This window comes from Sciurus vulgaris, assembly GCF_902686455.1.
Source record: "Sciurus vulgaris genome assembly, chromosome: 16".
NCBI classification, from domain to species: Eukaryota; Metazoa; Chordata; class Mammalia; order Rodentia; family Sciuridae; genus Sciurus; species Sciurus vulgaris.
The window spans coordinates 28,033,228-28,047,036 of NC_136477.1; the positions used below are offsets into that span (position 1 = coordinate 28,033,228).

Consider the following 13,809-nt stretch of genomic DNA (forward strand, 5'->3'; position numbering starts at 1 on the left):
TACCACTACTAATATTTCTACGTTTGTAATATGCTTGAATTTTTTCTTAATAAAAATAAAAAGTTATTAAATTTTAGCAGTCCAAGATACTTCCTTAAAATCAGATAGGAAAGAGGTTGGGAGAAACAGAGGAATTAACTTATCCTCCTGTTCTCTGCCATTTCAAAGAATTATAAGTTGCATATATTGTGTGGCATCACAATGAATTCCTTTTAGCCCTAAAAATGTACTACACTACATACTATAAAATATGAAAAATTCTCTTGGCCAGTCAGTACACTGAAAAGCAATGGTTAATCTATGAAGAAGGAAATGAAAAGCCTCTGTAAAATGGTTAGGAAGAAGAGTGACAAGAAGGTCCCCATTTTAAGTAAATGACTTGACATTTGATTGTGGTCTCTATAAAAAAAGGTGCTCAAGAATTACCTGAATAACCTATCAAACACACACAGCACATTTAAAACTCTTCCTCTCTGCATATATATTTCAAGTATTTCAATTTATATATATGGTATAATTTATGTACTATAAATAAATGCAGGACAGCTAAGGAAAGTATTAGCCTATAACACTATGTGAATTAAAATTAAAATCTTTAGCAGCAAATCTGTAATTTTGTCACTATCTGTAATGCTTTTTCCATTTCTGCCAGGTAAGTTCCCTTCATTCTTCAACTTTCACGTGCCCCTTCATTTGTGAAGTTTCATATGGACTCATCAGCAAGTTAACATATTCTCCAATGCCTATAGTTCTTCTATGAAGCAGTAATTCCTTTCTACTACATATATATGTTGATATCTTTGTCTCTTTACTAAACTCTCTAAGGACAGGAACCCTATGTTTTCATCTTGGTGCCCAGGCCCTACATTCTGCCTAACAAGCTCTTTTTTTTTTTTTTCTTTTTCAAGGCTGAGGACCCAACTCAGGGACTTGAGCTTGCTAAGCAAGCACTCTGCCACTGAGCTAAATCCCCAACCCAATAAGCTCTTGATGAATGCTAAACCCTTGTGCAGTTACTTCCTTCAGAATAAGAACTCTGAGAGGGCTTTTCCCAGAGACAAGTCCTGAAGAACTTGCTCAACCATGTCAGTACTTGAGGTTACCAATATTTTCCACTGGAAGAAATTCTTTTTGGGGAGGAGGTTTACTAGGGATTGAATCCAGGGGTAATTTACCATGGAGCTAAATCCCCAGTCCTTTTTTTTTTTTGTTTTTGAGACAGAGTCTCACTAAGTCACTTAGGACCTCAGCCTCCCAAGTCACTGGAATTACAGGAATATATTACTGTGCCTAGCTCCAGAAATTCTTAGATAACAGGAAAACTCTTTAAAGGTTACTTGAAAAGCACACACAAGTTCCCTGCCAAATTTGTCTGCAATCACCATTTTTTTCTTTGTCTTTCTATAACCATTTTGTCAATTGCTAAGCACTAAGGCTATACCAATTTTTAGAACATAAAGAGTTGTCTTTTTTAAAAAACTGAATGAAAGAAAAGTCATTATGGTAAACTCATAATGGAATTTGACACTCGCTAAATTTTTCTTTGTTCCATGGAGAAAAATAAGTTTTTAGCAAAACAAATACAAATTTAATAAATAAGATTAGAAAAACTTTTAGTCTACTTAAGTTTATTTTAAAATAATTCTAAAGCTCACTTTTACATTAGCAGCATTTTGATAAGACAGATATTCAATACAAATGATTTTAATATTCTATATATGTATGGGAATGGGCATATAAGCAGCTCTTTTTTTAAAAAAAGTTTCTATTACTACTACATGAAATATAAAACAGACCAATCTCTGTTTTAAAGTGAACTGGTAACTTCTAACTGGGACTCCTGACTCACTCCTAAATAGGTTTGAAAAAAGGTGTCACTTATAGTCAAAGTCAAGGAGAAATCCGCTTCCCAGAGACCAGTTTCTAAGATATCACTAGACATCCCATTTTCAACCTGAGCTATTTCTCTCCTAAAACCAAGTTTAGAAAGGAATTAAAAATGGCTACTGACCATACACAAACAAGTAAGTCTTCATTGGCTACAGGACTTAAGTACAGAAATGTGCTACTTTTACTGTGAGCTATCTAATAGGATAAATCAATTCCTATTATTTAGAAAAAATGCAATCCGGGCTGGGGCTATAACACAGTGGCAGATTGCTGGCCTACCATGTGTGAGGCACTGGGTTTGATCCTTAGCACCACATAAAAATAAACAAATAAAATAAAGGTATTCTACTTTGTCTATATATAACTACAAAAACATTTTAAAAAGAAAAACTGCAATCCCAGTTCAGTTAGTGTCCAATCTAACATCAGAAGTTATCCTTTTGGGGCAAACATTCTAAATTTTAATTGCTAAATTACAAATTTACCAGGTAAACAGGAAAATGTCCAATTCCCAAAAAGAAAATTATGTGAGTTCAATTTAAAAAGTGAAATCATCATTTCCTTTCATTTGTTCACTGCTCACAGAACTGTAATTATTATAACTGGAAAATAATGTAAATTATTTGTTATAGTAGAACTTACCTACCTGATGTTTATATAACAATAAAATTTTTCCCCTAAAAATATGAACCAGGTCTCAAAATATTCTTGCCTCTTACCAATAGACTAGAGGTTTTAGCAATGTATACCTTTCTGAAATCAATCACCAAACATTCCCAGGAGAAAACTTAATAGCTTAGATCAAATGAAGGCAGCCTGCATTACATTAGTGAAAAAGTGTATTTTGTTGCTGTTATGAAGCTACCAAAAAGCACAAACAGCCATCAGAACTCAGCAATTTACTCTCTGATTTTTTAAAGCAGGGTTAGCAACAGGACACTGAAGGTGCTTTGAGAGATGGTAAGTGACAAACAAAATTAGGTTTGCTTCTACAATTGCCAAATGACGTTGCTTCCCCACAAAGGGAATGCAGAAAGCGGTGGAAGGACTCACCACACTGTCACTCTGTGTTTTAGGCTGTTTGGAGGAATCCAAAGCAAAGATAGTATACTCAGAGAGAAAAGCAGGCTCTGCTATCATCCCGGCTAGTAGCTGTCTCATTCAGTGTAACAAGCAGAGGTATAAAAATAAAACAAATGATGAAAAACAAATCATAATGTCATGTTGCAAAGTGTTCTCACCACACAGCATGCATAACACTATAATGGATAACATCATCATCACCACCACCACTACCCCACCAAGAAAAATAATAAGTTATTGGAAAAGGTCAGGAAAAGAAATCAGCTGATCAGTTTTGGACCTCAAAGTCCAACATACAAACAACCTGCTTACTGACATACAAATAATATATTCAATAGGCACATGGCACACAGCTTGTCAGGCAATTTGATATAAAAATCCATACCAACAAAAATACCTAAGAAAACAAAGTTTCAGTTATATAAGATAAAGAAGTTCTAGACATTTTCTATACAATGTACTGCTAACACTACCAATAGTGTGTTGTATACCTAAAATTTTCTAGAAGGACATATTTTATGTCCTTATCAATAATAATATTTATCAGCATCATCAGAGAGACAGGAGGAAACTTTGAGAAGTGACGGATATATCTAGAACCTTGATGGCAGTGAGTTTTGCAGGAATATAGGATATATCCCCAAACTCAGTGGTATATACATAACAACTTTTTATATGTCCATCATACCTTTGTAAAGCAGGTTTAAAATAACGCAAGTAAAGAACACAAAGTCTTAGCATAACATTCATAAATACTGAATCATCCATTTTTATATATTCAAAAAGAGCATGGAAATGTTATAGAAAAATGAAACAAAAATATTAAATAATCACTTATTTGTACTTACATGCAAATTTACTTGTCTCCAAAATATGCGCAGAAGAAACTTTTAAACTGAAATGTTTAAGTTTCAAAGACAAATTCTGTTACACTAGTTCTTTTGGTATACAGTCTCTTCTGTACTACAGTTTTCTTTCACAAATTGTATATTACACATCCAAATAATAACAATCACAAATTAAATATATGATAAATTATAACTAAACTGAATTAATAGTGGTGGTTACATAAATCTACACACATGATAAAACTACACAAAACTCTACATACACACACACACACACACACACACACGCTGAGTACATGTAAAACCAATGAAATCTGAATAAGCTCTATGGATGTCACAATGTCAGTCACCTTACTTGGGTAGTACACTATAATTACACAAGATGTTACTATTTGAGGAAAGTGGGTGAAGGGTACACAGGGCTTGCCCCAATCCAATTTTTTATGACTTCCTATGCATCTGTAATTATTCCAAAATACTTTAAAAACTGAATTTGTTGAAATATTAACTTGGCAGTTAATGCTGTATAATAAAGTAGATAACACACTATGCAATATATAATAAATATATATATTATGTAATATATAATAAAGAACTATTCTGAAAATAAAAATCTGTAAAGTTTAAGAACATCTCAGAATCTGTGAAAATTAACATCATCTCAGCACTGCAAGGTTACAGATGCTGACTGAATTTTTACTAACTTTTCACCCAGTCCTACATTAGAGAACATCCTAATTATAGATAGGATGAAGTTTTTGTTCTTTTGTTTCGTTTTTTTTTTAACTCCACAGAGATGCACTGCCTGGTGACAGGGAGGGGAGGAAAGGAGGACAAAAAATTTTTAAAGTATTTTATGTAATGTTAATAAATGGTGCTCTTTGGATAGAATTAAACAAGTGACTTTATATGAAATTCTAAATTTTAGTATTAGTGCATACCAAGCTATGCTACATGCCTGCTTGGCTCTAAGGAATCATGCTACTCAAGTTTCTCTTGTTGCTGAAAATCTTTCTGGGGAGCTCAGAAAGATCATCCTTTGAAAGGATATTAATTTTAAGTTAAAGCTATATAATTCATTCTTCTTAGTCTTTCAAAATCAATTTTGAAATTAAGTCACTCTTACCTACACTAGTAATACAAAATGCTCCAGGAAAGAGTATACTGAAATTTTAAGAGAAAAAACAAAAGTTGATGCCCAGCATAGAGAAATTTTGAACACCATTTCAAAAGATGCTGCCAAACAAACTATGGACCCTAACCACTACAAAAGCTAAGTATACCAAAATTAGTTCCCATTAAGAACCACCTCAGGGCCTAAGAAACCTTTCTTCCCACTTGTCCTTAGTATTTGCTTTTTGTGCCTATGAGTCTCATGAGCATCAGTTCCAGGTTGTGGGCATAGCTCAGTGGTAGAGCATGTGCTTAGTACGCACAAAGCCCTGGGTTAGATCTCTAGCATGTACGCGCGCGTACACACACGCGTACACACACACACACACACACACATACACACACACACACACACACACACACACACACACAAGTTCTCAAGTGTCCTCACTAAAATTTCAGCTCAACTCAATCTCTCTCAAACTCTGTTCATATTGTAACCCAAAGCTACTTACTAATAATTTAATTCCCTTCTTCTGTATGGTCCCCCCACTGAAGCCATCAACTAAAACTAAAACTGATTGAAGGTATGTGTCTGAACATCCATAAAATCTATCTGAAACTACCTGTGGATGTGCACTGAAGGATTCCAATCTATCCTGCTGTCTCACATATATGCACATTGATTTTCCGTTAATCTCTGTTTTGGTGGGACTATCAATACTCTTTTTCAATTCTTTAATTTTCCCTGGGTTTTATTATTATGATTTTATGTTTATAGCTTTCTTTCACTTTCAGAATTTCTAATTAGTTTCCATATCTACTTAGTCTTTTGTTCCCCCTCCACAACCAAATTTCTATACTTTTTAAGAAAATTATTATTTCATTTTTCTTACTGAAGTAAATATTTTAGTCTTTCCAGGTTGCTCTATTATTTTAATTTCATTGTAATAAACTTGTACCCCAATTTCTGTTTTTGTTGGCTACCCTCTTAGCATTTTTTTTTTTTTTACAATTCTCATTTATAGGCTCATTTTGAGAAAGGGGGTATCTTTTCCTTTCCTCTGGCAATTATGCCTCTTTATCCAATCACTCTGATTCCAGAGCCCCAGTTTGGGTTTCCTATCCTATGGCAATATAAGGGTTGTCAAACTTAAGTCACCAAGCCAATATGAGGTTTGTGTCAGTTCATAATCATGGCCTCCCTAAAGACAGTAATTACCCTTAATAGGCCAAGGACAGATCTAGCTATAGTTAGGCACACCCTTTTGTAACATCCTTTTAACCAATGCTAGGAGCGCTCCTTTATCCCTGGCTTACAACACAAAATATAACTTCCTAGCTTAGAACATTTCCAGTCACTATAACCAGAGTCCAAAGACTATGTCCTAAAGCCTATAGTAAGGCATCTACTGTACACAGCCCAAATTAATGTTATCATTGCATTTACTAGCTTGATATCATCCTTGGGAAAATTAAGGAACCTCTGTCAAATCATTTTCTGGAGGGCTTAATTCTCTTACAGAACTCCATTTGAAGCAGCGTGTAGTGGCACATGCCTATAATCCCAGCAACTCAGAAGGCTGAGGCAGGAAGATTGAAAGCTTGAGGTCAACTTAGACAACTTAGTGAAACCCTAATTCAAAATAAAAAATAAAAAGGCTAGGGATATAATTCAGTGGTAAAGCATCCCTGGGTTCAATTCCCAGTACAAAAAAAAAAAAACAAAACCTCCAGCTGAAAACCACTGCCTATGTTCCAACCTTGAGTCCTCCAAGACTAGGGCTTCAGTTTACCTTGTTTGCAAACCCAGAGAAATATTTACCTTGTTTGTGAATCAAGATAGATTTCTCCATTTTTAAAAGTTTTATTTATTACTTCTGTGTTTTTGAAACAGGGTAAATTCACAGCAGTTTGACCAGAAAATCTCCAGGTGAAGATCTAACATGACAAAAACATGGCATTTTTCACTGCTTATTTCTAATAATCAGCAGTGTTCTCCCCACAGAAAGAGCTTTGAAATGCCTTGAGAAACTATTACTATTTATTTTCAGTAATTTTTAGATTTCCTTTTATTCACAGGCAACAAAAACTTGATTCTCATCTCTCATATATAACATGAAGTGGGGTGCTCAGAAAAGTAGTACCTTATCAAAGGTATAAATCCTTTTTGGCTTGAAGACAGCTGGTCCTGTTTCTGTCATCTCAGACACTTAAGTACAACAGTCAGTAGCAACAATTACTATTTTGGGTGAATTCAATTCATTACATTCTTATTTGCAATATTATATACCTTACCAAGTAGCTGTGATAATACACCCTACAGAAGATACAAGAATAAATTGTTTACAGCATAACAGGCAAGGAAATATACAATACTTATGAGTGAATCCTTTGGTCAAATTCAAAACCACAATTCCAGGTCTACATTTGTCAATATGGATATTGCTACTATATACAGAATCTTTAAACAAAAAAGTATCAAAAAAAGACCTCATTTGTATCTCTGGTTTTCACCGAATAAAACTGTGCCTTTAGCAAAAAGAAGAAAAAAAAAAGTATCAAAAAAGAGAAAAAGGTATCTAACTTTCCCAAGCCCTAATCACAAATAAAAAGACCAAGGGTATAGAAAGATGTGGGGAAAAAACATCAGCCCTGGAAACCAGGAAACCCAGGGTATTAAATCAATGGGTGCTCTACCACTATGCTACATTCCCAGTCTTTTTTTTTTTTTTTTTTTTTTTTGGGGGGGGGGTGCGGAAGTTGGATGAGGGGAGTTTCACTAATTGCTGAGGCTAAGCTTCAAATTCATGATCCTCTTAAATACCCAGGATTATAGGCACATGCTGCTACTGTACTCCACAAACTTTTTCATTTTCATGGGCATTTGTTATAGGTAACAGAAAGCTTTAACATGACATCTTAAGTTTATTATGCTATCAACATCTATTAAATAAAAAACTTTTTGCTTGGCTGGTTTTTTTTGGCAGCAGTGGGGATCAAACCCAGGGTTTCATGCATGCAAGGCAGGCAACTCTATTGAGTTACACCTGCAACTCCTAAATAAATATTTTTTTAACTTTTTTTTTTAAGAAACCTTTGTTGGAACAGTTTAGATGTGACTTCCAAGTTTTTCAATTTGCACATACTCTATGACCCAACAGGACCATTCCTAGAACCCTGTCCTATAAAATAAGAGTAATGTAATAAAATATAATAAGAGTAATATATGTAATAAAATACGTATATATGAGTATTATATATACTCTTATATATATAATAAGTATTATATATACTCTTATTATATATATAATAAGAGTATTATATATATCACTTATATAATAAGAGTAATATATGTAATAAAATACATATAAATGTATATGTACAATATTCATCATAGGACTATTTGTAATTCTTCTAAAAAATTATAAATTTAATTTGTAATATCAAATTTTTCTCCATAACTAATCTATACAATATAATTTCAATCAAAATCCTTATAGGTCTTTTTGTGATCACTGTGCTTTATTTTGCTTTGCTTTGGGTTGCACCTGTAGAACCTAACATCTGATTCAAAATTTTATATGGAATTATAAGGAAAAGAATAAGATTAACCAAGACATTGAAGAAGATCAAGATAGGAGGATCTGCTGAGAGCAAAAATATAAAACTACAGTGAAGATATTATGATATGGATCAAAAACAAAGCCAACAATGGAACAGAAGAGACAGCTCAAACAAAACCACTCAAAAATGGATACAGTTTCTGCAAAATGTAGAGCATGTGGAAAAGATGGGACAGCTGGAAAGACATATATGAAGAATAAAACTTGGTCCCTATCTCACATTATCTTGAAAAAATCACTTCCAGTGGAGTAAAAAAATCTAAAAATGAAAAGTAAAACAAGATAGTACAGGAAAATACTCTTGGGGTAAGAAAAAAATTCTCTAGCAAGCAACAAAGAATACCAGTCATAAATTTAAATCTTGATAAACTGGAGAGTATATTAATACTAAGAACTTCTGGAAGAAGACACCTGCAAGACATATACCTAATTAGAAACTCCCATCCAGGGGCTGGGGAGATAGCTCAGTCGGTAGAGTGCTTGCCTTGTAAGCACAAGGCCCTGGGTTCGATCCCCAGCACCAAAAAAAAAAATAGTAGTAGTAAAACTCCCATCCACACTATATAAAAAAGAACTCCTGGGGGTTGGAGGTGTAGGTCAGTGATAGAGTGCATGCTTAGCATGCACAAGGCCCTGAGTTCAATCCACAGCACCACCAAAAAATAAAAAATAAAAAAATTTCCTATAAATAAATAAGAAAAAAACAAGCCAATAGAAAAGTAGGCAAGATACTTAAACAAGCACCTCACAAGAGAAGGTATCAAATGGCCCACAAACAGATGAAAAATTAAATGTTAATGAGAGAAATGCTAATTAAAACTGAAACAACTACATACCACCACAATGGCTGAAATTAAAGACTAACAAGGATAGAACAAGGGTAATATTCTTGAACTCCTGGTGAGAAAGTAAATTGCTACTGAAATATAACTGGTATTATCTTTTGAAGTGTTAAAACTAGTTATGTTGAACACTTCATATATTTATTAATCAACTGTATATCTTCTTCTGTAAAGTGTCTGTCCAATTCCTTGGCCCATTGATTGATTGGGTTTTTTGTATTTTTAGTGTAAAGTTTTGTAAGTTCTTTATAAATTTTGAAGATTAGTGCTGTATCTGAATTGAGTGCGGAAAAGATTTTCTCCCACTCTATAGGCTCTCTTTTCACATTACTGATTGTATCTTTTGCTGATAGAAAGCTTTTTAGTTTGAATCCATCCCATTTATTGACTCTTGCCTTGATTTCTTGTGCTTTGGGAGTTTTGTTGAGGAAGTATGATCCTAAGCCAACATGATGAAGATTTGGGCCTACTTTGTCTTCTATTTGGTGCAGGGTCTCTGGTCTAATTCCTAAGTCCTTGATCCATTTGGAGTTGAGTTTTGTGCAGGGTGAGAGAGGTTTAATTTCATTTTACTGCATATGGATTTCCAGTTTTCCCAGCACCATTTGTTGAACAGGCTACCTTTTCTCCATTGTATGTTTTGGCTCCTTTGTCTATTATGAGGTAACTGTATTTTTGTGGGTTTCTCTCTGTGTCTTCTATTCTGTTCCATTGGTCTGCCTGTCTATTTTGGTACCAATACCATGCCATTTTTGTTACTATTGCTCAGTAGTATACATCTCTAGTAATTAGAGAAATGCAAATTAAAACAACTCTAAGATTTCATCTTACTCTAACTAATTAGAATGGCTATTATCAAGAACACAAACAATAATAGGCATTGGCGTAGATGTGGGGGAAAAGGGCACACTTTTACATTGCTGGTGGAGTTGCGAATTGGTGTAGTCACTCTGGAAAGCAGTGTGGAGATTCCTCAGAACGCCTGAAATGAACCCACCTTTTGACCCAGCTACCCTACTCCTCAGTTTATACCCAAAGGACTTAAAATTAGCATACTACAGTAACGCAGTCACAACAATGTTTATAGCAGCTCAATTCACAATAGCTAGATTGTGGAACCAACCTAGATGCCCTTCAACAGATGAATGGATAAAGAAATCGTGGTATATATACACAATGGAATATTATTCAGCCATAAAGAAGAATAATACTATGGTATTGAAGATAAATGGATGGAATTGGAGAATATCATGCTAAGTGAAATAAGCCAATCCCAAAGAACCAAAGGCCAAATGTTTTCCCGGATAAATGGATAATGATAAGAATGGGGGTTGGGGGAGAGAGGAGATGGAAGAACTTAATATTATGTAGAGGAAAATGAGAGTGAGGCATGGTATGAAAAATGGTGGAATGAGACATTATCCTATGTACATGTGTGATTACACGAATGGTATGAATCTATATCATGTACAATCATAGAAACAAAATGATGTACCCCATTTGTGTACAATGAATCAAAATGCAGTCTTTAAAAAAAAACTATGTCCTATACACCAATAATTCAATTGCGGAGTAAATACCAATGGAAATGCAGGTAAATGTGTACCAAAAGAAATGTACAATAATGTTCACAGCAGCACAATTCATAACAGCCAAAAACTGAAGACAACCCAAATGCTTAACTATAAATTTCACACCAGAAAGTATACTTCCATGGTAAAACTATAAAGAAAGCAAAGAAGTAAATACCAAAAATTCAGGATGGTAGTAATCTTTCAGGAGGGAAGAAATACTAAAGTGCTGGAAGTGTTTCTTTTCTTGACCTGGATGACAGTAACATGGAGATTCATTTTGTGACAATTCACTAATTTTCACATTTGTGTCTTACCCTCTTTTCTATATTTGTTACACTTCACAGAAAGAAAAAAAAATGTTGGAAAAAATTGAGTTTAGCTGTAAACTGGTAATTATATGGAATCAGTTAAGCTACTTTTCAGTTTCCACTCACCAGACCCATATTTACCCATATTACGCTATGCTGAACAAACTTTCTTCGAGTTATTCTGAAACTTTCAAATATTAAATACAGAGTATCTTATCCTTTCAAATTAAGGTTCTTAAAGAAATGTTTTACAAAAGCATAACCATATTTTACTGGGGCTGGGGTTGTGGCTCTGTGGTATAAAGCACTTGCCTAGCATGTGTGAGGCACTGGGTTCGATTCTCAGCACCACATATAAATAAATGAATAAAAATAAAGGTCCATCAACATCTAAAAAAAAAAAAAACACTACATTACTAATAAAAACTATGTAGGAGGGGCTGGGGAGATAGCTCAGTCGGTAGAGTGCTTGCCTTGCAAGCACAAAGCCCTGGGTTCTATCCCCAGCACCGCCAAAAAAAAATTTTAAAAAACTATGTAGGAATTAAATAATAGAACTGTGAAAATAGTTTCTCATTGTTATTGACAGTAGCATTACATTTTTTTTTTTTTTTTTTTTGCTATAGCTTGTATTTTATTAACACATTTTTTTTTTTTTTTTTTTTTTTGGGCGGTACTAGGGATCGGACTCAGGGCCTTGTGCTTGCAAGGCAAGCACTCTACAAGCTGAGCTATCTCCCCAGCCTACATTTTAGATTAATCAGCTTCTTATAAGAAATATTTCAAACTTACCTCTCTATTGGGGTCGGTACCTTCATCAAGTTGCTCTGTAAATGAAGAGGTCCTGCTCCTAGTTCTTGTTGGTGTTGACGATTAGAAAAACCTAGATTTGAACATTATTGTAAAAATTAGAAAAACTACATTGTCTAGCATACTATGTACTTCATAGTTCTCTCAGTACATGTCCCAAGAACTCAATGAAAGAAAAGAAAGGAACAATCACATGGAAAGCAGAAAATAGTTAAAATATAACTAACTAAAAAACAGGCTACATACTGGGTCTTTAGTCTGACTCTGTTGCCAACTAGAACTATAATGTTAGGTAAATGAACTTTTTGAGGGCTACTGTCTCTTCATATATAAAGTAAGGTTGTGATGGTAACATAATTTGAAAATATTAGGGGGAAATGAAGCCAGATGAGGGGAATATGAAACCTCTAACTTTGCAACTTTTCTGCAAAATGATTTCAAATTTTAAAGTTTGTTTAAAAAAAAAAAAAAAAAAAAAAAAGATTGCTAATTCCATCTTTAACGTCCTTTAAACAGTGAATACAACACAATGCAATGCACGGTTAAATAGCACTTCCCCACCTCACCAGGTAAAAGCTTTTCTTTTTATCTATTTATACTCCACAGTTGGTTACTGAGATGCTAAGGACATCCTGACCACTGAAATCTTCAGCACAAAAACCTTTGAGAGGGCCCCGGGGGCTCGAGTTGTGGCTCAGTAGTAGAGGGTTTGCTCAGTGTGTGTGAGGCCCTGGGTTCAATTCTTAGCACCACATATAAATAAATGAATAAAATAAAGGTATATCAACATCTAAAATAATTATACTTTAAAAAAAAAAAAAAGAAAGGGCCCAAAATTTAAACTAGGAATCTGGGGTCTACTCTAAGGGAAGATAAAAACAGCCCTTAAAGTATAAAACCAAAACTTCAATACCACTCTATACCTGAAACAAAACAGATATGAACTCATCTACATAGAAATTAATGTTTTGATGCCCTACCCTTCTGTACTCTACACAGCTCTACATAAATGGCATTTTAGAAATATTTGTCAAATAAATGAGCAAACGAATGAACAAATGAAATTCTGATCTGTCAAATCAGCTAGGCTGGAACTGAGGTCATGAGGACTAGTATACATATATACAAATGATATACACACATAGACATACTTAGTTTATGATAAACAACACTGCACATCAGGACAGATATTCAGCAAATGGTATGGACACGAATAGGCATTCATATGGGGAAAGAGACATCAACTGAATCCTTACATTACACTTAAGCTTTACTAAAGATTTAAATTTTTTATTTGGAATACAAGAGAAAATATAACAGTCTATTTCTTTAATCTCTCAATGAGAAAGAGATTATAATGTTAAAAACAGAAATCAGTATGCACAAGGGTTCAGATCCCTTGCATTCGCAAAAAAAAAAAAGAAAGGAAAAAAAGGAAGAAAAAATTGAAATCAAAAGGAGCATTTAATTGGGAAAAAGGGAGAAAGCATCTACAATCATGACAAAAGTTTAATAATATTTTTTCTATAAACAACTTTTGTAAGTACATAAATTACAACTTAGAAAACTTGGGCCAGAGATATATAGCTCAGTGGAAGAGCACCTGCCCATCATGCACAAGGTCCTGAGTTCAATCCCTAAAACCGGGTAAAGAAAAAACATAAACAAATAAACAAACAACAACAACAACAACAAAAACTTACTAACCCAGTCTT

General features: G+C 34.1%; 1 protein-coding gene across 1 annotated transcript in view; it reads right to left on the reverse strand.

Moving 5' to 3' along the window:
• GOLGA4 (golgin A4) overlaps window positions 1–3,736 on the reverse strand; it is a 74,266-nt gene extending 70,530 nt beyond the window's left edge. Inside the window, 1 exon segment of the mRNA XM_079116257.1 lies at window positions 2,944–3,736. Within this exon segment, the coding sequence (XP_078972383.1) occupies window positions 2,944–3,051 (108 nt within the window). The 5' untranslated portion in view covers window positions 3,052–3,736.
• Window positions 3,737–13,809: the final 10,073 nt, after the last annotated feature.